This window comes from Rhinoderma darwinii, chromosome 6 (genome assembly GCF_050947455.1).
Source record: "Rhinoderma darwinii isolate aRhiDar2 chromosome 6, aRhiDar2.hap1, whole genome shotgun sequence".
Lineage (NCBI taxonomy): Eukaryota > Metazoa > Chordata > Amphibia > Anura > Rhinodermatidae > Rhinoderma > Rhinoderma darwinii.
Window position 1 is genome coordinate 54,985,982 of NC_134692.1, and position 23,983 is coordinate 55,009,964.

The 23,983-nt window shown below is 40.2% G+C and overlaps 1 protein-coding gene across 2 annotated transcripts; it reads right to left on the bottom strand.

The window, feature by feature from the left end:
• Positions 1-2,805: 2,805 nt before the first annotated feature.
• LOC142656314 (caspase-3-like) lies at positions 2,806-23,912 on the bottom strand. 2 transcript variants are annotated; one of them, XM_075831215.1, is made up of 10 exons: positions 23,866-23,912; positions 21,309-21,357; positions 16,620-16,945; positions 12,608-12,713; positions 11,521-11,662; positions 10,257-10,307; positions 10,062-10,135; positions 9,760-9,877; positions 8,027-8,516; positions 2,806-3,102 (listed from the first exon to the last, which is right to left on the bottom strand). In XM_075831215.1, exons 3-10 carry the CDS (start codon positions 16,922-16,924, stop codon positions 2,916-2,918), a joined length of 1,473 nt encoding a protein of 490 aa, XP_075687330.1. In that variant the 5' UTR covers positions 16,925-16,945; positions 21,309-21,357; positions 23,866-23,912; the 3' UTR covers positions 2,806-2,915. The 2 variants fall into 2 exon arrangements, with proteins under 2 accessions (XP_075687330.1, XP_075687331.1); XM_075831216.1 differs by having other exon boundaries at positions 21,321-21,357; positions 23,866-23,901.
• Between the last annotated feature and the right edge of the window lie 71 nt (positions 23,913-23,983).

A 23,983-nucleotide genomic window follows, 5' to 3' on the forward strand; every position in this document is an offset into this window, starting at 1 on the left:
GGCAGCTATGGGGAGTATTATACTGTGAGGGTGCAGCTATGGGGAGCATTATACTATGGGGGCATTATGCTGTGTAGGGGAAGCTATGGTGGGCATTATACCGTGGAGGCAGCTATGGGGGCATTATTCTGTGGGGGCATCCATGGGGACAGTTGGGCAAGGCAGCTGGGCATAAGCGTGGGCAGGGGGCTGGTGGTGTTGGGGAGGGGTAGGGGGCCCAATCTGAATTCTTGCACCAGGGCCCATGAGCCTTTAGCTACGTCCCTGCTGCTATTTGTTGTGGATTTTACCTCCCCATTGAATTCAAGGGGGAAAACCCACAACAAATAAGCAGCATTTACGCAAATACAATTGACTTGCTGCAGAATAAAATTCTGCACCACAGGTCCATTTCTGAGCGTTTTTTTCGATCAGTATTTATGCAGTGTGTGGATGAGACTTGTTTTATCTCATCCACTTTGCTGCTACTGTATTATGCTGACGATTTTCCGCAGCATAATACAGGTATTATAATACAGGTATATACTATATATACGCAATGTGTGAACTGACTTTAACCCCCGCACCACCGGTCCCTGGAAAAATTTTCTTTAATCTAACTGGTCCTCGGTGCATAAAAGGTTGGGGATCACTGCTTTAGCAGATTAACGCTTTGCTAGAAGCTATATCCTCCTTCTGTAGCAGATTAACCCTTTAGGCTATGTTCACCTCTATGTTCACCTTGCTAGAGGTGAGGACATTTTTTGCACAATTTGCATTTTGTTGATTCATCATTTATTACGATGCATTGGAGAAATAATTCAGCAGGTTTGAGATTTCCTTTTGATGTATTTGTGCCAAAAATAGGGGAATCGATTCTCCCATTGTATTCTATGGACCAGAAAATCAACAAAAATGTAAGACAGGTAAATTAATTTGCTCACCCTGAATTCTAGCCAGATCTGAGCACAGGGCACCACTTTGCCACTCAGCTGAAAAATTAGCCCCTCCCCCTCACAGTTGGTACCTCCCGGAGAAGAAGAGAATCTCGGAAAATGTGGATCTCACACTGCTGAAATAAATGTAAAATCTGTGTCCTGTAAAGCTGTGTTCCCACAGGTCGTATGTGCTGCGTAAAAGTATCCAACTAACGACCCACAGGTAATTCCACCTGAAAAACCGCACCAAATTGTAATGCTTCAACCTTTTTGGGTATACCTGGTCCTAGTGTTATCTATGTGATCCTTGAAAAGTTTCTATATGTTTTTCATACTTAGATGCAATCTGTTTATGTATGGATATGTTATATTAGATGTGTATTAACCATAGAAAAACATTTGCTGTAATGTTATGTAACCATTATGTAAAATGCCCATTCCTGGGCTTCCTCCATTCCTCCCTGCCATTTAGTTCTAGGACTTTTCGACTGGGTTCACATTGTGCGCTTTTGTTGCGTTTTCAAATGCTGCCAAAGGAAACACATCTAGAAAACGTATGTTTTTTATATATTTGCACATTTTACAAAGTATTTCAGCTGTAAGCCTATGGCAATTAAATTCAAACCCAGATTACAGCTGAAAGAGGAATATTCTTTGAAAGGCCTATATAAAGAATTTATTGAAGGAAATGCAGGACTAATTTCTCTCTTTTAACGCCAAATTCACACGAACGTGCTTTGCGTCCGTGCAGCCCGCGTGGTTTTCACGCGGCTCGCGCAGACCAATACAAGTCTATGGGGCAGTGCCGACAGTCCGTGTTTTTTGCGCAGCGTTAGTCCGCTGCGTAAAACTTGCGACATGTTCTATATTTCGGCGTTTTTCGCGCATCACGCACTCATTGAAGTCAATGGGTGCGTGAAAAGCACACATGCCCCACGGAAGCACTTCCGTGGGACAAGCGTTATTCGCGCAACAGCAGTAAATGAATGTAAACAGAAAAGCACCACGTGCTTTTCTGTTTACAAACATCCAAACGGAGTGTCATAATGATGGCGGCTGCGCGAAAAGCACGCAGATGCGCATCCATATGAACAGGGCACACGGAGCTGACACGCTGCTGCCGTGCGCGCAAAACGCAGCATTTTGTGTGCGCGCTAAACGCTCACGTTCGTGTGAATCCGGCCTAATTGTGTTGTATTTAGATCAGTATTTGTTTTAATTATTAGGCCGGGTTCACACGAGCATGTTCGGTCCGTAAAATACGGACCGTATGTCGGCCGCATTTCCTGGACCGAACACACTGCAGGGAGTCGGGCTATAGTTATCTATGATGCTAGGTGTCCCTGCCTCACTGCGGAACTGTTGTCCCATACTGAAAACATGATTACAGTACGGGACAGTTATCCCGCAGTGGGGCAGTGACACCTAACGTCATAGATAACTATGATGCAAGGAGCCCGGCTCCCTGTAGTGTGTGCAGTCCAGGAAAAGCGCCCGATAAACGGTCTGTATGTTACGGACCGAACATGCTCGTGTGAACTTGCAGAACTGCCGCAAAAACGCGCCGCTTTGCCATGTTTTTGTTGCCATTTGCGAAAAAGACAATGCATTTTGACCGCGATGTGTGAGCTTAGCCTAATGCCAAAGTCAACTAACTTTGGTATTTTTAGAAAAAATAATGTAGCGCTGCTGCCCTTTCATTCTCCAGATTAGTGGGGGCCCCAGAGGTTGGTCTTCCACTGATCATAATGTGATGGTATATACCAGGGATGGAAATAACCCTTTATCGGTTGAGATCCTTGGAAGTTATGCAGCCTAATGAGAATTAGAAGACTCAATAAAATGATTGTAAACATAAAACATTTTAATATGATATATTTTTGTTCGAAATCCAGAGAAGTCTTGTTGCTTTGTCCCTTTTTCATGATTCCAAATTATTCGAATTGTCTGACGGATTCCAGATTAAGGAATGTTACACTATTTGTTAATAAATGATAATTATATAAAAGGTAAACAGCTTGCTTGTTGTTCATGTGGGGGTGGTAAAATCAGTGTTTTACGTAATTCAGATTTATATGTTGGCATCTGCTTCACTTTTAGTTTTTCACCATTTTTTTTTACTTGATAACTTTCATCTGCTATTCTGGCCTGCACCTTTGTTAGAATGCTTATCAAGTCTGTTTTTCTAGAAAAAAAGAAAGAAAGAATTTGCATTTTAATTTACAACAATGTCAAACCAAGAACATAACAAAGGCATTGATTTTTAAAGATCTATAGTCACAGTAAAACAACTAAGGTAATAACCTGACTTACATAGGCAAATTATTGTGTATTCCTGGCTGACTTCAGATACATTTTTGACCACCAATGTAGTCTTCACTTTTTGATATTCAGTGGTGTTCACTGTCCCATCAAGTAGTAGTCACTCCTTCTTACATAAAGCAATTACAGTGCTACTATCTTAAAGCGTAGCTAAACGTTTAAGAAACCTCTGACATGCCATAGTGACATGTCAGAAGTTTGGATTGGTGGGGGTACGAGCTCTGAGACCCCCACCAATCGCAAGAACTAAGCAGCTGAAGCGCTCGTGTGAGCGCTCAGCCGCTTCGTGTCTGTTCGGCTTTTTCCGGAAATAAATGTATCGGTGTATAGACTCAATAGAAAGTCTATGAGCCCGTACTCCGATACATCGGCTGTAAAGTATCTGCCAGACACAGCTTCTGTGTCGACGCCCGTGGGTAATCAGTCTGCACCTGTTCCTATGTCTGTGAGACTGACTCCATCTTCCACCACTCAGGATGGCAGGCTTAGGAGTGGGAGAGCCTATCACAGCCTGGCCAGACGGAGCTAGCTTCCGCCCACTGTCTATTTATACCTACCTTTCCTGTTCCTCCTTTGCCTGTGATTCTGCTCTGCTTGTTTCCTGGCTCTGCTGCTGCTGCTTGAACCACTGATCCTCTGCTTGTTATTGACCTTGGCTTACTGACCACTCTCCTGCTCAGCGTTTTCTACCTCGTGCACTCCTGGTTTGACTCGGCTCGTTCACTACTCTCGTTGCTGCCGGTGTCTCCGTGGGCAGCTGCCCCGTTTCCCTAGCTTCTGTGTACCCTTGTCTGTTTGTCTGTCGTGCACTTACTGAGCGTAGGGACCATCGCCCAGTTGTACCCCGTCGCCTAGGATGCGTCGTTGCAAGTAGGCAGGGACTGAGTGGCGGGTAGATTAGGGCTCACCTGTCTGTCTCCCTACCCCATCATTACATCGGCTTTCCGGAAAAAGCCAAACAGACATGAAGCAGCTGAGCGCTCACGCGAGCACTTCAGCTGCTTTGTTCTAGCGATTGGTCGGGGTCTACGTGCTCGGACCCCCACCAATCCAAACTTCTGACATGTCACTATGACATGTCAGAAGTTTGTCAAACGTTTAGCTACACTTTAAAGCAACACTCAATGCTTCCCATTACTAAGGCTCATTTGCCCCTGTATATTACCTGATAATCTTTTTCTCACCGGTGGTTTAATAGTCTGCACTTTATAATCATTCTGCCTTTCCAATAATGAAAATCAGCTCTCTGTGCATTGACTTTCTAGGGAGCCTGTAATAGACATGTGCTTATACACAGCAGCCAATCTGAGGAGGCAAAACTGCAGTGGGGAGGGGAGAGCTGCCGCCAGAACCAATGATCAGGAGGTGGATTTCAGGCTACCTCAGAACCCATGTAGGCACTGCAGCTCAGGGGTGCACCCAGAAATTTTACTTGGGGAGGGATCTGGGTCTCAGAGATAGTGACAAGCGATGCGTGCACCAAACCACCATGTAATATATCAAACCATGCTTTTATAGTGATTTGGCACACAATCATACTTGCCAACTTTCAAGAAGTTTAGGGAATTTCTGAAAAGAGCCTGAAGAAGTGGTGCCAAAGGACACCCCCAGCCTATGGCATTTGAATTACAAATAGTACTAATAATAATATGACCCCATTCAGAACACCCTAAACTGAATACATACCACACCTTTAACCCCCTAAACAAATACAGACAATACACAGTGGCATCCATCGCTGTTGTTAATAATAATAATAATAATAATAATAATGGAATATACTGTATATAACGACAAGGGACGCCGCTGTATAAAATGATAGCGGATGGTGCCGGGTTATGTGGCTAGTGGTTGCTTCCTGCTTCTGGAGTCCTGGAATAGAGTACAGTCAGAGCTGGCCCTCACTACTCATCGCCAAGGGGGCGGTCCATTCAGGTGTACTGCAGGCCTCTGACAGCCTGCTCCTCCTGAGCGGGGATGGGCCTGGACAGGTAGACGCGTTGAGTCATCCACTACCTCCTCTCCCATGATGCCAAATGTGAAAAGGAGATGGTAAAGCAGGATTCTTCAGGGGACGGGAGGCGCAAGGTAGCTATTATAAGTGATCCCTTCACAGCGCTGCTGTCTATTTATGGCGCTGGCATTAAAATATTTTTTAAAAATAGTTAAAAGAAGATGATTTTCTGAACAAATGTTCAATATAAAACTGTAAAAAAATGCTGACTACCTTACACTAACAAATTAACCTTAATGCTATATATTAGGGGGAAAAACTGTAATTTACTACACTAAATTTGAACTACAAGTTACAAATTTACAATAAAACTGTAAAAAAATAAATATATTTTTTCCAAAGTGAACAACCTAAATATCCGCTATCCTAACTCCTTACCTATGCAGGTGCTAGCTACAACTGATCAGCTAACCTAAATGTCCGTTACTTTAACGCCCTATCTACTGTATGTAGGTACTAGCTACACCTAACTAGATTTTTTTTTACTCTTTTATTTTACAGATTCATATAAGAAAAAGCCCAAAAAAAAGGTGGATTTTCTTTTGCGGAAACAATAGCGCAGTCGGAATGTAGACAAACGGAAACCGAAAATGTTTTCCGTTTGCCTTTCTGTTGATGGTTTACTCCGACAAAAAGGTCTGACGGAACCCATCAACGGAAACCGAACGCTGATGTGAATAGGTCCTAAGTTCATGAATATAGGTTTGATCGGTATTAGGGTTAGCCTGTGTGTTAGAGGCATACAGGAGCCACTGCCAGCAGAGCCATCGGTCCAACAGACTAACGGATTCGGCTTACAGTGGCATTATGCAGCTTCTCTGTATAGTGCATATATAGAAGCTGCATCGCAAAAAGTAAAGAACATTTTTAATAAATATCAGTTTTAAAACATTTTTTAATCACCTTACACAGTGAGCCCTGTAGCATCTCTAGGATTAGAGGGATTCACAATATGGGAACTTTGGATGAATTATTTGATAAACTAAAAACTGCCTCTTCTAGGTTTCTAAGGGGTGTGATTTGACCTCCTCCAATTCTGCATCCATCCCCTCTACATGAACCTTTCTTGTACTCTGGCTAATTTTCATGTAATGAAATTACACTGCCGGATTAATCAGAGCAGTAGGATCACTATTTGAATCACCAGTTCACTGGCCTCAGCGCCAGTTATAGGTGTTAGTTTGCTTCTCTACCAAGGCTGTGCTTTTCCCTGTCTTTCTCTGTATTTGAACTTGCCTTGGCTATTGTGACCAATTTTTCCCCTGACTACTCAATCGGATTATCCTCTGTACTGCATAATCATATCTCTGCTTCATCACCATTACCGAACCTTGGATTGCCTGACTACTCTCCTCACTACTTTTACTGTAACACGTACCCAGCTCTGTTACATCCCGGTGATCGAACCCAGAATTGCTTGACTCTCCTACGTCATTATCTTGATACTTGTAATAGACTTTTACAACTGTTACCCGTAACAACTATATTTCCAACCTCCATATTGTTTGGTTCCTCTTCTGCTAAAGGCACTAAATTCCTGGTCCAGCCGAGTACCTCTATCCTAACCAAAGTCTCCTGCTGCCTGGTTGGTTCAGTCGCTTATTATCGTAGGAGTTTAGACCGTAACATCTATATTCCGTTTAATTTCACCACATAATCTTGTCATTGGAGACACCGCTAACCTCCAATAATTATATTCTATTTTAAGCACCATGGTCAGAAACACAGTTATCACCATTGACCTTAGCAACCAATTGTTTTGTATTGTTCAAATGCATCGAAAATTTAAAATGAAGCAACTTTACAAATAGTCATGATTAAAAATGTGCTATTATTTAGTTTTTTTCAGCTCCTACACACTGTGTAGTCTAATCCTGCAGTCATACTCTTTTACCTTTGTGCCCTCCTTTTTGATAACCTACCACATGTAAGTTAGCGAAAACGAGGGGACAGATAAAATAAGAGTATGACTGCAGGGACAGACTACAAAATGTATTTGTCGTTTGTTACCATGGAACTACTTCGTTCTGCAGAGAAGCTAGAAAAATAAAAGTATAGGAAAAATTGTAATCACAAATCTTTATTTCGACAGCGCAATACAATCAGTGCCCGTCACCTGGTGGGTTAGGTCTGACTGGCCACACTCAAACAACTCCATATTCAAAAATTGGTGACAGCACAAAAAACAATCAGATTGGATGATTGTTCATATGGAGGAACTTTTTAATCAAGATTATTTGCTAAGTGACTTCCTTTTTCATTTTAGATGCATTAGAGCAATAAAACAAAACAGTTGGTTGTGAAGCTGGACATAGCCTTTAAGCATTTGATATGGTGATAAGTATATGGCATGTTGCTCCCCATAGTGCTTAAACTAGTAACCACCTGATAATTATATTCTATGTCTCCAACAAAAAGATGATGGGGTAAAATTGCATGGAATAGAGAAGTATCTAGAGTGTAAAAGATTGAAGGGGAGCAGATTTATGTGATGTTTCTGTTGGAAATGTGAAAACAATATAAAAAGGAAAGAGTTAGGGCTTATTCACAAGACCAAGTGCAAACTCGGACGTGAAAAACTGCTGTTTTTCACGTCCGAGTTGCATCCGTGCGGGACCCATTTTCAAGATACTTCATGGACTTGAGTCTATCGAGGGATTCGTGAAAACGGAAGAAAACAGGACATGTTTGTTGTTTTAATGTCCGTCACACGGATGTATACAATGTTCGTGTGAATAAGCCCTTAAGCAAAAGGTTCCTGCATTATACTTACAAAAATCGATGATCCTGCAGGACTGTGCACAGCTCCTGAATATACACCGAGCCTGTTGTCTGATTCCTGAAAGATACATAATCTGCAACACTGGCAAAAGCTGTTAAGAAATCTGCACTTGTTGGAAGTCTTAGGTCAGGGGCATCATTTACGTACGCAGATGGGGTGCTGTCACTGACATAAGAGACACCTTCATCGGATTGATCTCCTTGACATGCTTGAATGAAGAAAACTTTGGGTTTCCCAATTAATGATGAACAGTTTCGACCATTAAAACAGTCAGTTAGGTCTTTGACTGACACATCTTTTCCATCTGTACCACACACAGTCCCTTTATTTCCATGACTAAGTACAAAACACACCAAGCTGTCTTTTTCAGTGTGATCCTCGCCTGCATAGAGCTTCATAATATTTAGCATTTCTTCACCAGTAAGATCATTGTGTTGCTTTACATTATAGCCCCGTGAACTAAAAATGATGTTTAATGCCTCTGTAAAGGAAGACAGGGAAAAGAAAGGCAAAAATAGAAATAAGGGTTAAAAAAAACCACTTATTTAAAAGTTGTATACCTTATATTCCTATATTCATTGTTTTTCAGAAATGGTTGTATATAATTCAATATGTAACAAAGATGTTCTTGATCATTTTCTCCTGTTATCACACAATTCATATACAGGTCCTATTCAATTACAAACATTATATTACTACGCGTGACTTCCCAAAGCTAGCCCACATTTATTAATTAAACTGTTCTGAAATGAAGATGAAGATGTTGCAAAATGTACTGATCCATTGAAAGGGTTAAGGGGGTATTCCCAAAATCATAAATTATCACCTATCCACAAGATGGGTGATAATTTGATGATCGCTTGGAACTCCACTGGTTGGACCCCACCGATCGCGAGAACAGGGGTGCCAAACTGCTTGACCGCAGTGAGGAGGACATTGAATTGAGCAGCCGTTTAGCATGCACGCTGTCACTCCATTCAATGTTTATAGGAATGGCAGAAACAGCACTTGGCTGTTTACGTCATCTTCATAAACTGTGACTAGAGCGGCGGACGTATGCTCGACTGCCGCTCTATTTAAGCTCCTCCTCGCTGTGGGGAGTGTAGTGAGAAGGATTTGGGGCCTAGGTACACCCGTTCTCACGCTCGGTGAGTGTCTTAGTGGTGAGACCCCCAGCGATCATAAAATGATCACCTATTCTGTGGATAGGTGATCATTTATGGTTTTGGGAACACCCCTTTAATAATGGAGGGTTAAAAAAATGCAGACCCGTTTTCTAATCTTGAACAATCCCTTTACGCCTATTCTTAACAATGTGTACAGAGATGAGGGGAAAATCAATTAAGGGAGTAAGGTCACCTCTGCTATGAGTCATGCTTATAATGACCCCTACATAAAGCAATTTATTTATCTTTGAGTCTGGGGACCTGGTTTTGGTCTATTTTAAATTAATAAGTTTGTAAACTTCTATATAATAATTAAATACACTGGCTATGTAATGTCTTCTTGAGATCTAGTGTCAGTATATGGAATGGCCCTTGCTCCCTTTTTGTTATCTTCTTGATGGTTTAACCTGAACACAACATATTGATTTTATTAAAACTATAGACCAATAATGCATGAAAATCCTTCTCCACAAATATGATTTTATTGGGATTGAATGTGCAAACAGACACAGCCTTAAACTGTGTGTATGTGTTTTCTTTCTTTCTTCATATTTTTACCTGCATCATTTTGTGTTCCTTTTCTGTCATTCAATGACCAGACTTTACTGAAATCGAAGTTATTCACAATAATGCACAAACCATGAGGACTTTTGTCCAGCTTGTATTCTTCCAATTGCTGCAACATTAAATTGAAGTGAGAAATAAATTGTCTACAAGTTGAACAGTTTTCTAAATACTATAGAAGAATAAGGACCTGTTCCGTTTTTTTGATGGAATCAATAGTGCATAACCTTTAAGGATCAAGTCACAATGTTTCTTTAAACGATGCAAAGGACTTTATAAAAAATATAGTTTCTTACGTTATCTTTTAATGAAGGATCATTCTGTAGATCGGGTTGGATGCTGCTTACTTTATCATCACCACATGACCTTTCTAGAAGTAAAAAGACACAATTGGATAACTAGACAACATTATAATACACTATTTTGCGCTATTGTGTGCCAGGGTGGCTTCAGTTGGGCCGACTCCTTTAAGATCATATGTATATACATACCTTGAATGCCCAATTTCTCAAATTCAGTGTCGAGAACTGGTCTTCGATTATCTGTAGCACGTAAAAAGTTAAAAGCTCTCATGTAACACTGTCATTCACAGAAGGTTTCATATTATAATAATAATGGTAATAATAACAATAATAATAATGTTAATAATAACAGCACCTGTTTGTACATTATAGCTCTAACTATCTCTGAACCACTTTACAATCACATTAGAGCCAATGTTAAGCGTCGGGAATAGTCAATTAGAATGCTGCTTTAGGGCACTTACAGGTGATGGTTCTCTGTGAGGGATTATAAGGCAATAAAAGCCAAGAACCGTTTTACATGAGTGTAATACAGCGCATTTTGTACCCGTATTACAAATCCCAGCCCAAATGCAGGCTTAATGGGTCAAACAACTTTTTAGGGATCTTAAGATTAGAACTGGTATCTGGCCGGGATTTGTGGGCGTAATATGGGCAGAAAAAAGGGCCCATATAAAAAATGTGCCCAAATTACGCTTGTATTAAACCGGCCTTAGTCTGATACTGACTTTGTATCCACTTTTAGCCAGCATTTTCACCAGACTAACTCCTCATCCTTTTCCAGTACTTTACACCATGGAGTAAGATTTTCTTCCACATTTTATCATCTGCATATTTAGTGGCACTACCAGTGGCATAGGAGGAATTGCTCGCCCAGAATGTTGGTGGAGGAGACAATTTAAGATCAAGAGATTGGCAAAAAGGGCTGTCCTCTGTAATTTATCAGACACCGACGTGTCATCTGATGTGTCAGTAAGTTGAGGCTACGAAAATTACTAAAGCAATAATAGCAACTAAATTATTGATCATTTAATTTTAGCTATATTTTCATATACTACATTGCGCATATTATCTATATGTCATACATATGAGATACGGACATAATATTATTATTTTTTGGATATATTGTTTTTATGGTAATATATACAGTAAATTCTGTGTGTTATTATTGTTGCCCTTCATAGTAAAATTTCATACTTTGTATTTATAGTGTATGTGTATATGTATATTTTGAAACGCCATTTCTATATATATATTTAGTTATGAGAATATGTTTGACTACATATACAGTATCTAGCTTCAGTGCATATATGTCTTTTTTTTTTCATTTTTATTAATTTGTGAAAATGAATAAAATAGGTTTGAAAATGTGCATACACTGGGCGTACTATTTTTCAGTAACATTATTGAAGATATCATGCATTGATACATGTATGAATATAAATCAACGTACCTTGTTCATATTCAAACTTCTTTATTTTACCAGAGAGGTCAAGTCGTTGGATGCCCAGTAAATAAGTATTAAGTTTTTGCAAACAATCTTCACTTAATTTTCTTTGTTTCTCCATTTCAGAAAGCACCACCATCATGCATTTCTTTATTATACGACAAATCACAGGATAGAAAAGATTAGTTCATACATATGTAAAGAATTTGAATTGTGCCCTTTTTATCATCTGGGTATTGATCCATAAATTAAACGAGAGAAGTGGGTGAGGTTAAGCGGGTGGGGGCATAAGGAAATTGGCCTAAGTAATAAAATTGGCGTCATCTATGGCACAAATCAATGCCTGCTATGGATTTGCATTTATGGAACATAGACAGGCAAAGATGTGCCATATTTATTAAGAGGCTTAATAAACTTGCCTAATTTTACTCCAGTGCAGTTAAGTTTAAGACTTTCGCATGAAAGGTCAGTCTGAATAAATTTTCCCCCATGTTGTTTAGAGTGAATGTCACACTTGAAGCTGTTGCATAAGCATCACTGTTGCTGTTGTCGTTTCACAAGACATGACAAAAGTCTGGGTGTAACCCAAACCTTAAAAGAGTTGTCCAAAAATGTTGGTGTTTTTTTTTTTTTTAGAAACACTGCCACTCCTGTTCACGGGCTGTGTCTAGTATTGCAGAACATCCCCATTCAAGTGAACGGGGCTATGTTGCAGCATCAGAAACAACCCATGGACAGGAGTGTTGCTGTTTCTGGTAAAAAAGCAGACTTATTTTGCTATTCCTGGGCAAGCTTATTAATGTTACATGACGATCATACATATCACATATAATATTCAGTGGTCTTAAGTAATGTGATTGTATAGTTGATAATTGCAGTCTGGTGGTTTCAATACAGTCTTCCCTAAACCTGTTAAACATGCCACAGTGGTGTATCTTGGGTCACAAAGAATAAAGCAGACCAAATACTATTTACTATATTAGCATTGTAGCAGGCCTCCTATTCCCATATGTCATTGTCAAAGGCATTGCAATTGTTCTTATGTGTACACTGTTGTGCAAAAAGAAAACTTTTAAAATCCAACATATCTTACTGCTTTGTTTAAAGTATGAATATTCCTAATCTCCGCTTCCAACAAAAACATAATTTTCTCAGTCTCTTCAGAGTTTAAATTTACAGAAATATCATAAAGTATGGACCTGTGAGTATTAAGAAGAAAAATAGGATTAACTACTTTGCAATATAGTGCCTAGAAAAATCATTAGCAATTGTGTGAACATACAGCTAAATTACACCCCTTGTCATGATTCGAGCCCAGAAACTAATGTGTCCCAGTCTCATTGAGCTATCAGGAATGTTGTGGACAGCTCAACTGCTGAATCTGTTGTCTAGCTTTTCTCGATTCTTGCCTCTTAATATTCCTTGCCTTGTCCCCACCTTATTGGCTTCTTATTAAATCCTGGACCTCGCACTTCTTCTCTGCCAGACTTTGATCTTCTTGCCTCCAATCTAGTGCCTTGCTTCCACTCTGCAAACTGTAGCATACCGAACTTGGGTTGTTTCCTAATCATGTCTCTGCCTCATGCTAGAAAATGTTACCGCCAGGGCCGGCCTTAGGTTGGATGGTGCCCTGTGCAGGACTCTGTATTGCCGCCCCCTACACAAACCAAAAATTAACCACATTTATAGACATACACATATTGGATCATATATACTGTACATACATAAAGACAGATATTTAGACATACAGGCAAATATACATAAACACATTCTGGAATATATGCATACAGGTAAATATATAGACGTACAGACACATATACACACACACACCGGCATATAAATAAAGACATATACAAATGCATAAAAAGCACATATATACAAGCACAAAGACACATTCACAAACAGACTCATATATACCCAGTACAGATAATGTGGTAGATTTCACATGCAGTCCTATGTAACACCACAGATAACACACAGTGATAACTCTCTGAGTACAGATATCGTAGATTTCACGTGCAGCTATATGTAACACCACAGATAACACACAGTAGTAACTGAGTTCAGATAATGTAGTAGACATTACTTGCAGTCCTATGTAACACCACAGATAACACAGTGATAACTCTCTGATAACAGATAATGTAGTAGCGTTACCTGCAGTCCTATGTAACACCACAGATAACACAGTGATAGCTCTCTGTGTACAGATAATTTAGTAGATGATACCTGCAATCCTATGTAACACCACAGATAATACAGTGATAACTCTCTGAGTACAGATAATGTAGTGGATGTTATCTGCAGTCCTATGTAATACCACAGATAACACACAGTGATAACTGTTTGAGTACAAATAATGTAATAGATGTTACCTGCAGTCCTAGGTAACACCACAGATAACACAGTGATAACTCTCTGAGAACAGATAATGTAGTAGATGTTAACTGCAGTCCTATGTAACACCCGCTAATAACATAGTGATAACTTGCTGAGTACAGATAATGTCATAGATGTTAACTATACCCACAGTCACATATAAACACACACAGAGGCATATATAAGGGCAGCAGAGTATATGAAGGGCAGCAGGGTTTATAAGGGGCAGCAGAGTATATAAAGGGCAGCAGGGTTTTTAAGGGGCAGCAGAGTATATAAGGGGCAGCAGGGTATATAAGGGGCAGCAGGGTATATAAGGAGCATCAGTGTAAATAAGGGGCAGCAGGGTATATAAGGGGCAGCAGGGTACATAGGGGTCAGCAGGGTATATAGGTGTGAAAAAGGTTATATAAGGGGCAGCAGGTTATATAAGGGGCAGCAGGGTATATAGGGGTCAGCAGGGTATATAAGGGGCAGCAGGGTATATAAGGGGCAGCGGGGTATATAAGAGGCAGCAGGGTATATAGGGGGAAGCAGGGTATATAGGAGATAGGTTATATAAGGGGCAGCAGGGTTTATAGGGGCAGCAGGGAATATAGGGGCCTGAGGGTATATAGGGGGCAGCAGGGTATATTGGGGCAGCACAGATATCTTCGTTTTATATGTTCTACTTTAATATTGAACACACACTTTTACAAAGAGACATAAACACATGCAAAGACACACACTCACACACACACACACACACACACACACACACACACACACACACACACACACACACACAGAGTAACGTATACACATACAAACACAGAGACAGAGACACATACTGTATATACACACATATACACACGGAGACTCATAGATACTCACCATCTCTCCTTACTGACAGGATCACAGGCTTCTTGCAGGATGGGCTGTGGACAGAGCTTCCTCCTCTTCTCTTGTTCCTCGGCTCTTATTTACTCTGTGTGTAACTAAGAGCAGAGCACAGAGTAGAGGCAGAACCCAGTGGCGCCCCCTACATCCTGGGAGCGTGCAGCGCCCTGTGCGCTCGCACAGCTCGTACACCCCTAAGGCCGGCCATGGTTACCGCTTATCTGTGTACCAAACTTGGGTTGTTTCCTGACCACGTCTCTGCCTCAAGCTACAAAATGTTGCCGCTCATCTGTGTATCAAACTTGGATTGTTTTCTTGATCACGTCTCTGCCTCACCCCAAAAATGTTGCCTCTTATCTGGACTGTTTCTTGATTACTTTTCCTATTACCACCCTCCTGCCTGATTGTTTCAGCCACTGGACTCTGCTACAGACCTCGACACAACTACATATCTCGACACACTTGTATATTCACCTCTATGCTGTCACCCATTTCTGTTTTTGTTAAAAACATAAACTCATTAGCGGGGACCAGTATTACACAAGGGTTCTTTGGGCCTACTGGGTCCATTTTTTTGCAGGCTCATCTTCTAGCAATATTACAGTGTATGTCTATTTTTAATGGCATTAAGATGCACTTTAATCATCATAAAAATAATAGGTTTAGATAATATACTCCTTTTTTCCTGTAGTACTTCAAGGTCCCTTACTAAGCCCTGTTCTTGAGTCAAAACCTATGTCCACCAGGGTATCCTCAGTTGCTGAGGGGAGGAGAAGGAAAAACTGTATCAATTTCAATGAATCTCACTTTCCCATAAGATTCAATTTGCTAGTGAATGAAAGTTAATCTGTATTCCAATTAGGTCTAGGTAAAGTGACGCACACATGTAACATGCAGTAGATGTCAACCTGAGAATGGCAATTATAGGGTGATCACGGAGTGGGTTAAATAGCAGGCTATGTGAAAAGTGGGTAAGGCTAAATTCATATGAGCACGTCTCAGTATGAGCAGATGCTCCCAACAAATACCGTTATCTAGTGCCTAAATGATACCACAATATAAACAACAAATGATGTGGGCAATATAGCACATGAATAGTTAGGGTTTTACTGCATAAAGAATGGGTATGAACCCCTTAAATATGGAGCCAATATTGACGTTGACTATGGGGAATTTTTCTGTTTTTGCCTTCATACTATATCATCACCATATTCGGATACATGTTATATATAGTAGTTTTTAAAATGTATGAATTTTTAATTGCGGAATGCATAAAAAAAGCATTTTCGCTAGTTTTTGTTTATACTCTACAGCACTTACCTTTTATGTTAAAAAAGAGTATAACTTTATTGTATGGGTAATTAGAAGCATGGAGATATCAAATATGTGTAGTTTTTTACGGTTTATAGACATTTACACTATACAATAACAACTATTTTTTCCTTCTGTGTTGTTATTTTTGTAATGTTACTTTATTATTTTGAAAATATTTTTAGCCCTATTGATGGTCTTTTAGTTCTATATTGCTTTATGTGGGCAAAGTGTGTCACTATGTGGTAACCGTATGTCTGTGGGCAAAGCTTTGCACTCTAGGCACTATTTGCGCATTGTATGGCTCCTTGTTGTCACTATTTGGCCGTAAATGAAAGGTGTTACATTCTCTTTGGGAAGATTTTGATACATTTTGCAAATATGTTCGAAGCTGATTTTTTTTTTTTTTATTAAAACTGCTTGATGTACAGCTGTAGCTTTTAGCTTTTATTCACAGCTAGACACTTTTTTTTTTATTTTGCATTGTGGTTAATGTGGAAGAGATGTCACCAAATAACCTACAACTTGGTTTTTACCTGTATGGAGAAATATGCTGGAAGGATCTTTCAAGCTCTTCCATTTCAGTTTTTGTAGCTTTTAGTTCATCTGTTAAGATATCTTTTCGGCCTATTCTACTCAGAAGTTCTTTAAGAAAAAGCAAATTGTCTTTTGAAAGATAACCTCTCTTTTTCAGAATTGAAAACAGCGTCTTCCCATCTTTTATGTTTTCCTTATCACCTTCTTTTAAATACTTTCCACATAAAAAGATCATGGCCGATATGTCTTTTTCACAGAGCTCATCACTAATTCGCAGCAGAGTATTCTGCATCTCTACATCCATTTCCCACGTTTGGATATAAAACTATAAAAAAAAGAAAAATCATATATAAGAGTCAATATTTTAAAAATACTATGCAGGCTTTTTTAACATGTATGTTTCCAAGATAGTTATTAAATAACAAACATAAAAACATTATTGTCCGGCTGACTGGAAGAGAAAGGAAAGAGCTTTTCACATTGGAATTCAACAGAAGAAAATTGGTATCAGATTGTACATTCAATACAAAAATCTACAATACATAAAGAGTAACAAATGACATAAATGGAAAGTGATCACTAGATCACATAAGGGAACGGTCCATTGACAAAGTCGATTCATGGAGTAGGCATTGGAAATAAAAAAGGGAACCCCGACAACACGTTCTCTAGCTAAAAGTCCAAAAGGTAGTAAAACTTATTGTGTCCCATTATAGGGGAATAAAAAACTGAAAATTAGGAGGATGAATAGAGGCAAGCCAGAACGCCCATACGTTATGAACATGGTCCCTCATATGTTAAATGATAGCGTATTTTTTTTTCTTTCAAACTTCATGATGTTATTAAAATGATAACCTGTAAAGATAATACAGGAATTCTCCATTTATGGGCTATGTAAATCTGAGCATCCAAAACTTATAGAGGGAATTTTATCAATACTGGCACACCATAACAACGGTGCGCCGGTTTCTCCCCTCTGCAGGGTGCGACAGATTTGTTGCAGGGGATAAACACTACTAGGCCAGACCTGTTGTATTCTGCAACTTTTTTAAACAGAAAAAAGCTTGATAAATGAGTTGTTTAGAATGCGACTATTAAGCACCGCATCCTTTATTATGACACATGCGCACGTTTTGGAAAAGTGCAGAGCAGGGTATTTATAAAAATGGCCTTCAATTTGAACGTCCTGTTTTTCAAAGAATTTATACCAAAAAACTGGCATAAACGCATATATAACTCTGCCTCATTGCAGCATTTTGTAAGAGGCATAGGACAGACCTCAATGTTTTTTCCTACAATATATACTGACGTTGAAAACAGGATTCAGCAGGATCCACAATAAAATACCTTATGTGTTTCATCAGCTTGAAATGTAAGTTTACTTTGAAAGTAATGTTTGATAAAGAGGTAAATCTGAAAAGAAACTAATTTATAATTTTATTTTAGTATCGGAGAACTGACAGCTATGGGAAACAAACACACCTGAAAAGAGATGAGCAAACTGCTTTACCACTTTCGGGATTCACAGTGAAATCAGCCAAACAGGACTCTTTAAAGGCTATGTAAACCTTTGAATGAAATTTATATATATACTGTGTGTGTGTATATATATATATGATTAGTCAGCGTGATTGTTGCAACTTTAAATAGTTTTTTATTGAAAATGTGTCTTACTTTTTGAGATACAGCTGCTCTGTAATCTCTATACACAGCAGCTGTATAGTTCGCTAAATCATGTTCCCGTTAGGTCCGCGGGACAGACAGGTTCAGTGAAAGTGGGTCCGATCCACCTGTAATCTATCACATCGAAGTTCATAACCCGCTGACAATGAACCCATCAGGTCTGCGGGACTGATGGAATCATGTCATAGCGAAAGATACAGCTGCTCTATATAGAGAATACAGAGCAGCTGTATCTCAAAAAGTAAAAATAATTTTTAATAAAAACTATTTATAAAATTGCACTAATCACACTGACTGAACTTTTTATAAAAAAATAAAAAATAAATTGCCATACAAAGGTTTACATAGCCATTAACCCCTTCCGTGCCAGTGACATATATTATACTTCCTGGCAGCGAAGTACTCCTCTTGCTATGATGGGCTATAGAAGCCTCTAACTAGACCAAAATTGCAGAAAACAGGAGCTCACTGCTTCCCAAGAGGCTGGTATAACTACTGTGGGGAGGGCTGACGGAAGACATGCAGGAAGTTTGTTTAGGGACAGCTTTATCGTCACTTATAGAGGGGCCTTTTTTTTCTTTACAAAAAGAAAGTAAGAAAATGAACATTTGCTCACTCACGCCTTATCAAGCCAATCATTGTCCCGTGACTCAGATGTTTACCAGCACCTGAGTCAGGCAGCTTGCACCAAGCTTGAACACAAAAAAATTCTAATAAGGCTTATACAATTTACACATTACTTTTTTCACTCCTTACCAGATCTTCAAGAGGCTCTGTCACCACATTATAAATGCCCTATTTTCTACATAATGTGATTGGCGCTGTAATGTAGATTACAGCAGTGTTTTTTATTTAGAAAAACGATCATTTCTGACCTATTTTAGCTTTATGTTAATGACTTTCCTAATGAACAACTGGGCGTGTTTTACTTTTTGACCAAGTGGGCGTTTTGGAGAGAAGTGTACTGTTTGAGGTTACACGGTTTCGAAACAATATCGAAGTTTCGATGCATCGTGCATCCCTACTTCACTGTGAGTAGAAGTAGATGCCTAGGAGGAAGCAGATAGTGGCGTCCATGTTGGAGCATGGAGAGATCTCCCCAGGAATTTGTAGGAATTTGTTAGTTGCCTTACTACTGCCTTATTTAGAAGAAACCTGTTAATGGGTGAATTAATGTGAAGCCACTGTAATTATGGAGAGAGGGAGGCCTTCCTAGTCTGGTCCCTACTTTGCAGCAATCCCTGCTGTCCTCAGATGTCGATCCTCTTAAGGAGTCTGTGATGATGGACCAGTGTAAGTTATCCACCCAGGAGAGACAACGCAGACGCACTTGGGGACTCTGTCTATATTGCAGCCTCGGTGGCCATCTTGTGCGCCTGTGTCCCCAAAAATCCCAAAGCCTAGGGTTGCTAGGAGAGACAACCTTGGGTAAGGAAGGACTTCTATCTAAATTGTCCATACGAGTGACCATAGTGTCTGGCGAGAGAACGCATCAGGTCTCTGCGTATCTGGACTCTGGATCCGCTGCTAATTTCATCCGTAGAGACCTGGTGGATATTCTTCAACTACCCAACACCCCGCTGGAGAGGCCGTTAACGGTTGCATCAGTGAATGGCCTACCTCTGTCAGACCCAGTTATAGCTGTGACCAAGCCGCTGAGGCTCCAAGTGGGAGCTCTTCACTCTGAACTCCTGTCGTTCTATGTCCTATCCAAAGCCGTTAACCCTATATTGCTGGGCCTGCCTTGGTTATGACTACATGCCCAAGTCCTGGACTGGAATTCTGGAGAGGTTCTCCAGTGGGGTCCTGAGTTTCAAAGCCGATACCTGGTGCAGATTTGTTCGGCTCAGCCTTCGCTGCGGTCGTTGGCAGGATTGCAGGGTCATTATGCTGCATTTTCGGACGTCTTCAGCAAGAGAGAGGCGGAGACATTGCCTCCACACCGGGCGTATGACTGCCCTATCGAGCTGATTCCTGGTGCATCCCTTCCCCGTGGTAGGGTATATCCTCTCTCCTTGCCAGAGACTCTGTCCATGTCCGCCTATGTGAAAGAGAATTTGGAGAGGGGCTTCATATGGAAGGATCCATCTCGAGACCTGGATTAGAGACGATATAGCCCAGGAAGGGTAGAGAATGTTTTTCAAACACGCACTTTTCCAACTAAGCGTACAGACAATTCTCCCTTAACCGCAGCAAAACTTGACGGACATGTCTCTGATGCGTCATAGGATCTGGAGAAAAAATCAAGATATCATCAAGGTAGACTACTACACAAACATAGAGGAGGTCACGGAAAATGTCATTAACAAACTCCTGGAAGACTGCGGGAGCATTACACAGGCCGAAGGGCATTACTAGATATTCATAGCGTCCATCATGGGTGTTAAATGCAGTCTTCCATTCATCACCCTGGCGAATCCGGACTAGGTTGTAAGCCCCACTCAGGTCTAGTTTGGAAAAAATCTTGGCACCATGTATACGATCAAACAGTTCTGAGATCAGTGGCAACGAATATTTATTTTTCACCGTGATCTGGAAGGAATGTCTAGTCACTGTCTAAACTCTTCAGTAACGTTAATGTGTCAGTATAAGACAGCACATAGTGAACAACGCAGTGTCACTATGCGCTGACTAAATTAATGGAGAGAAGTGCATGACGCTGATTGGTCAGCGTCATACACTCCTCTGTACAATGCCCACTTGGTCTAAAGTAAAAACACGCCCAATTGGGCATTAAGAATCGAATTAGCATAAAGCTAAAATCGCTCCTAACGTGGTGAAAATAGATAGTTTTTCTAAATAAAAAGCACTGCTGTCAACCACATTATATTCCAACATGTACCACATCAAGAGAATGTTCAAGAAAAGTACCGCACTGTTGTGTAGCAAATAAAAGCGCTTGTTCAATTTTAACTACTTCATTCTTACTACTGTGATCATCTCATCTACATTCATATAAACGGAAGACCACGCATCTAGCTGGTCAATAAGGACCAAACACCAACCTGACAAGTCACCTTTGGTATTAGCTGTCAGCTTCGGTCCACTCGGCACCTGTAGGGGCATAGACAGGAACAATGGGAGAGATTTATTAATACTATCTTAAAGATAGAAAGTATAAAACTAAACCAGACAGACAGTAAGTTCCTTTTACACGGGCCAATTATCGGGCAAATGAGAAAACAGGACAATTATCAGCTGATGAATGTGCAAACGTAATTGGTAGACATGATTGGTATCACTTCAACTGTTATGACCCGTACTATAAGACTAAGGGCTCATTCAGACGAGCGTAAGGGTATGTTCACACGCTTAACAAAAAAACGGCTGAAAATGATTTTCAACCGTTTAAGCAACTTGCGTTTTTTGCGGCGTTTTTTACCGCCATTGTGGAGCTGTTTTTCTATTGAGTCAATGAAAAACGCCTCCAAAAATGGCTCAAGAAGTGGCATGCACTTCTTTTTTACGGGGCGTTTTTAAAAACTCCCACGTAAAAAACGCCCTGTGGGAACAGAATGCCGTTTTTCCCATTGAAATCAATAGGCAGATGTGTGGAGGCGTTCAGTCCCCGCGTTTTCAGCCGTTTTTCGGGATGTTTATGGCCCGAAAAACGTCTGAAAATAGGCCGTGTGAACATACACTAATGCTCGTCCGTGTCCTGTGCGTAGAAATCACTCACAGCACACGGACCCATGCAATTCAATGGGGCTATTCATACATGCGTTGTTTTTCACGCAGCTTGGGTCCGTTGCGTAAAACTCACTGCGTGTCCCATATTGGTGTGTTTTCACGCACGGACAGCACACAGACGACATTGAAAAGCAGATACATAAAATAAAAAAACAAAGTGCTTGCACGGATGTGAAAAACGCATGTCACACGCAAAGCACACTGTTGCCAATACACAAGGCACAGGCAAGAAATGTAGGAAAAACGCTGCATTTTTTACGTGCGAAAATCGGAAGCGCTCGTCTGAATGTGGCCTAAAGCTGTATTTATCCCAGACAGAAAACACATTTTAAAAACTACACCCCTTGAGGAATTCATTTAACATTTTGACCCAACAGTAGTTTCAAAGAATTAATTCGAATTGGACCGTAAAAATGTTAAATAAATTTTTTTTCCAAATAACATGTAGTTTTAGCTCAAAAGTTTTCATTTGCCACAGCTACCCATTGTTACTCTGCTATCACATCGCGGGGAGGAGATGGGGTACAAACCACTTAGATACCGCGGTCACTACTGACTTTGGCATGCATAGGGTTAAACTGCCGGGATCAGAAGCTAGCTCTGATCCTGGCCATTGTAGCGGGAACCCAATTGTATATTACAGCTGGCTCCCACCGGAAAATGTGATGGCTCAAATCCTTTGTGCTGTAAATATACAACATTTCGTCGGAACCACTTCCCATCCATGAAGTAAATGTACATTGTAGGAGGGGGCTAAATAGGATACTCAAAATTTTTAGATGTCTTACTTATATGCATTTGTGCACATTACTACTTCAATTATTTACTTTGATACTATGTTTGTAGGGTTTTATTGAATGGAGGGCTGATCCAGGAGTAATCGACTTATCGGGGTCTGCACTTTCTTGTCTTTTGTACCGTTTTGGTACTTTTGAAATTGTTTTTTTTACATATTTGTATAGTGTAGATATTGGAAAAAGCTTACGGTTTTACGGATTCAATTTGAGTGCATAATTTGCATATATAACACAACTCTTTTTTTTGTACATATTATAGTTCTGGGTGTGTTGCATTCTAGTGCACCAATTGGCTAGCCTCCACAATAGCAGGAATCACTCCACTATCCCTGTAGAAGAGGATACAGGCGGTAGGACTGAGCTACAGGGCATGTGTGTCTACAGATACTCAACACAATAGATGGACGTTCTAAAATAGAATTAAAACAAACCCCAGGGGCACTATAGTAAGTATCGCAATATCTAGACACATGAGCAATTATATTTTATCAAATGCTTCTAATTGGAAAATTGCTATGTTTTGCGTAATCTAATTTTTAATTGTGGGACATTCCCTTTAAATAAAACAAACATTACTGACTCAATATAGGACTCTAGCCACTGCACAGAAAACCATACATCTAAGGCTTCGTTCACATCTGCGCCAGGGTCCCGTTCCAACTGAGCTTTCCGTCGGAACGGGACCCTGACTGACACAAACGGAAACCATAGGTCGATTTCAATGGTGACGGATCCAGTGCCAATGGTTTCCGTTTGTCTCCGTTGTGCAAGGGTTCCGTCGTTTTGACAGAATCAATAGCGTAGTCGGCTACACAATTGATTCCGTCAAAATAACGGATGTGAACGAAGCCTTACATTGAAAAATATGAATAACTTGTTTGAAATGTATCTTTAACAATTTTCGTAATAGTAAATATGAGTAGTTCATGTGCTTCCTGGTGCTACGTGCTGTCAGACTGTAAGTTTCACTTTCTAATGCTAACACAATTAATTTCTCAGCTAAACACAATCTCTACTCTCGTAGAATCTGAATGTAGTAGATGCAGATTTTAGAGACAAATGTGTTTTGACTTACTTTTTGACTGTTGAGGGAAATGTAAGATGTCTTCCTCACTCGTTACTCTTTCATATACTGAAAGTGTGTAAATGTGAAAGTGTAAGTTCTAACTAGAGTTGGACCCACCCCCAGACAC

Bases quoted from the DNA above. Each gene is read 5' to 3' on its own strand.
- LOC142656314 (XM_075831215.1), bottom strand. From the start codon at position 16,924: ATGGATGTAGAGATGCAGAATACTCTGCTGCGAATTAGTGATGAGCTC. The intron at 11,663-12,607 runs GTAAGATATGTT...CGTATAATAAAG, and splicing joins TTCATACTTTAAACAAAGCA to AAATGCATGATGGTGGTGCT. The intron at 10,308-11,520 runs GTACGTTGATTT...TACGTGCTACAG, and splicing joins GAAGTTTGAATATGAACAAG to ATAATCGAAGACCAGTTCTC.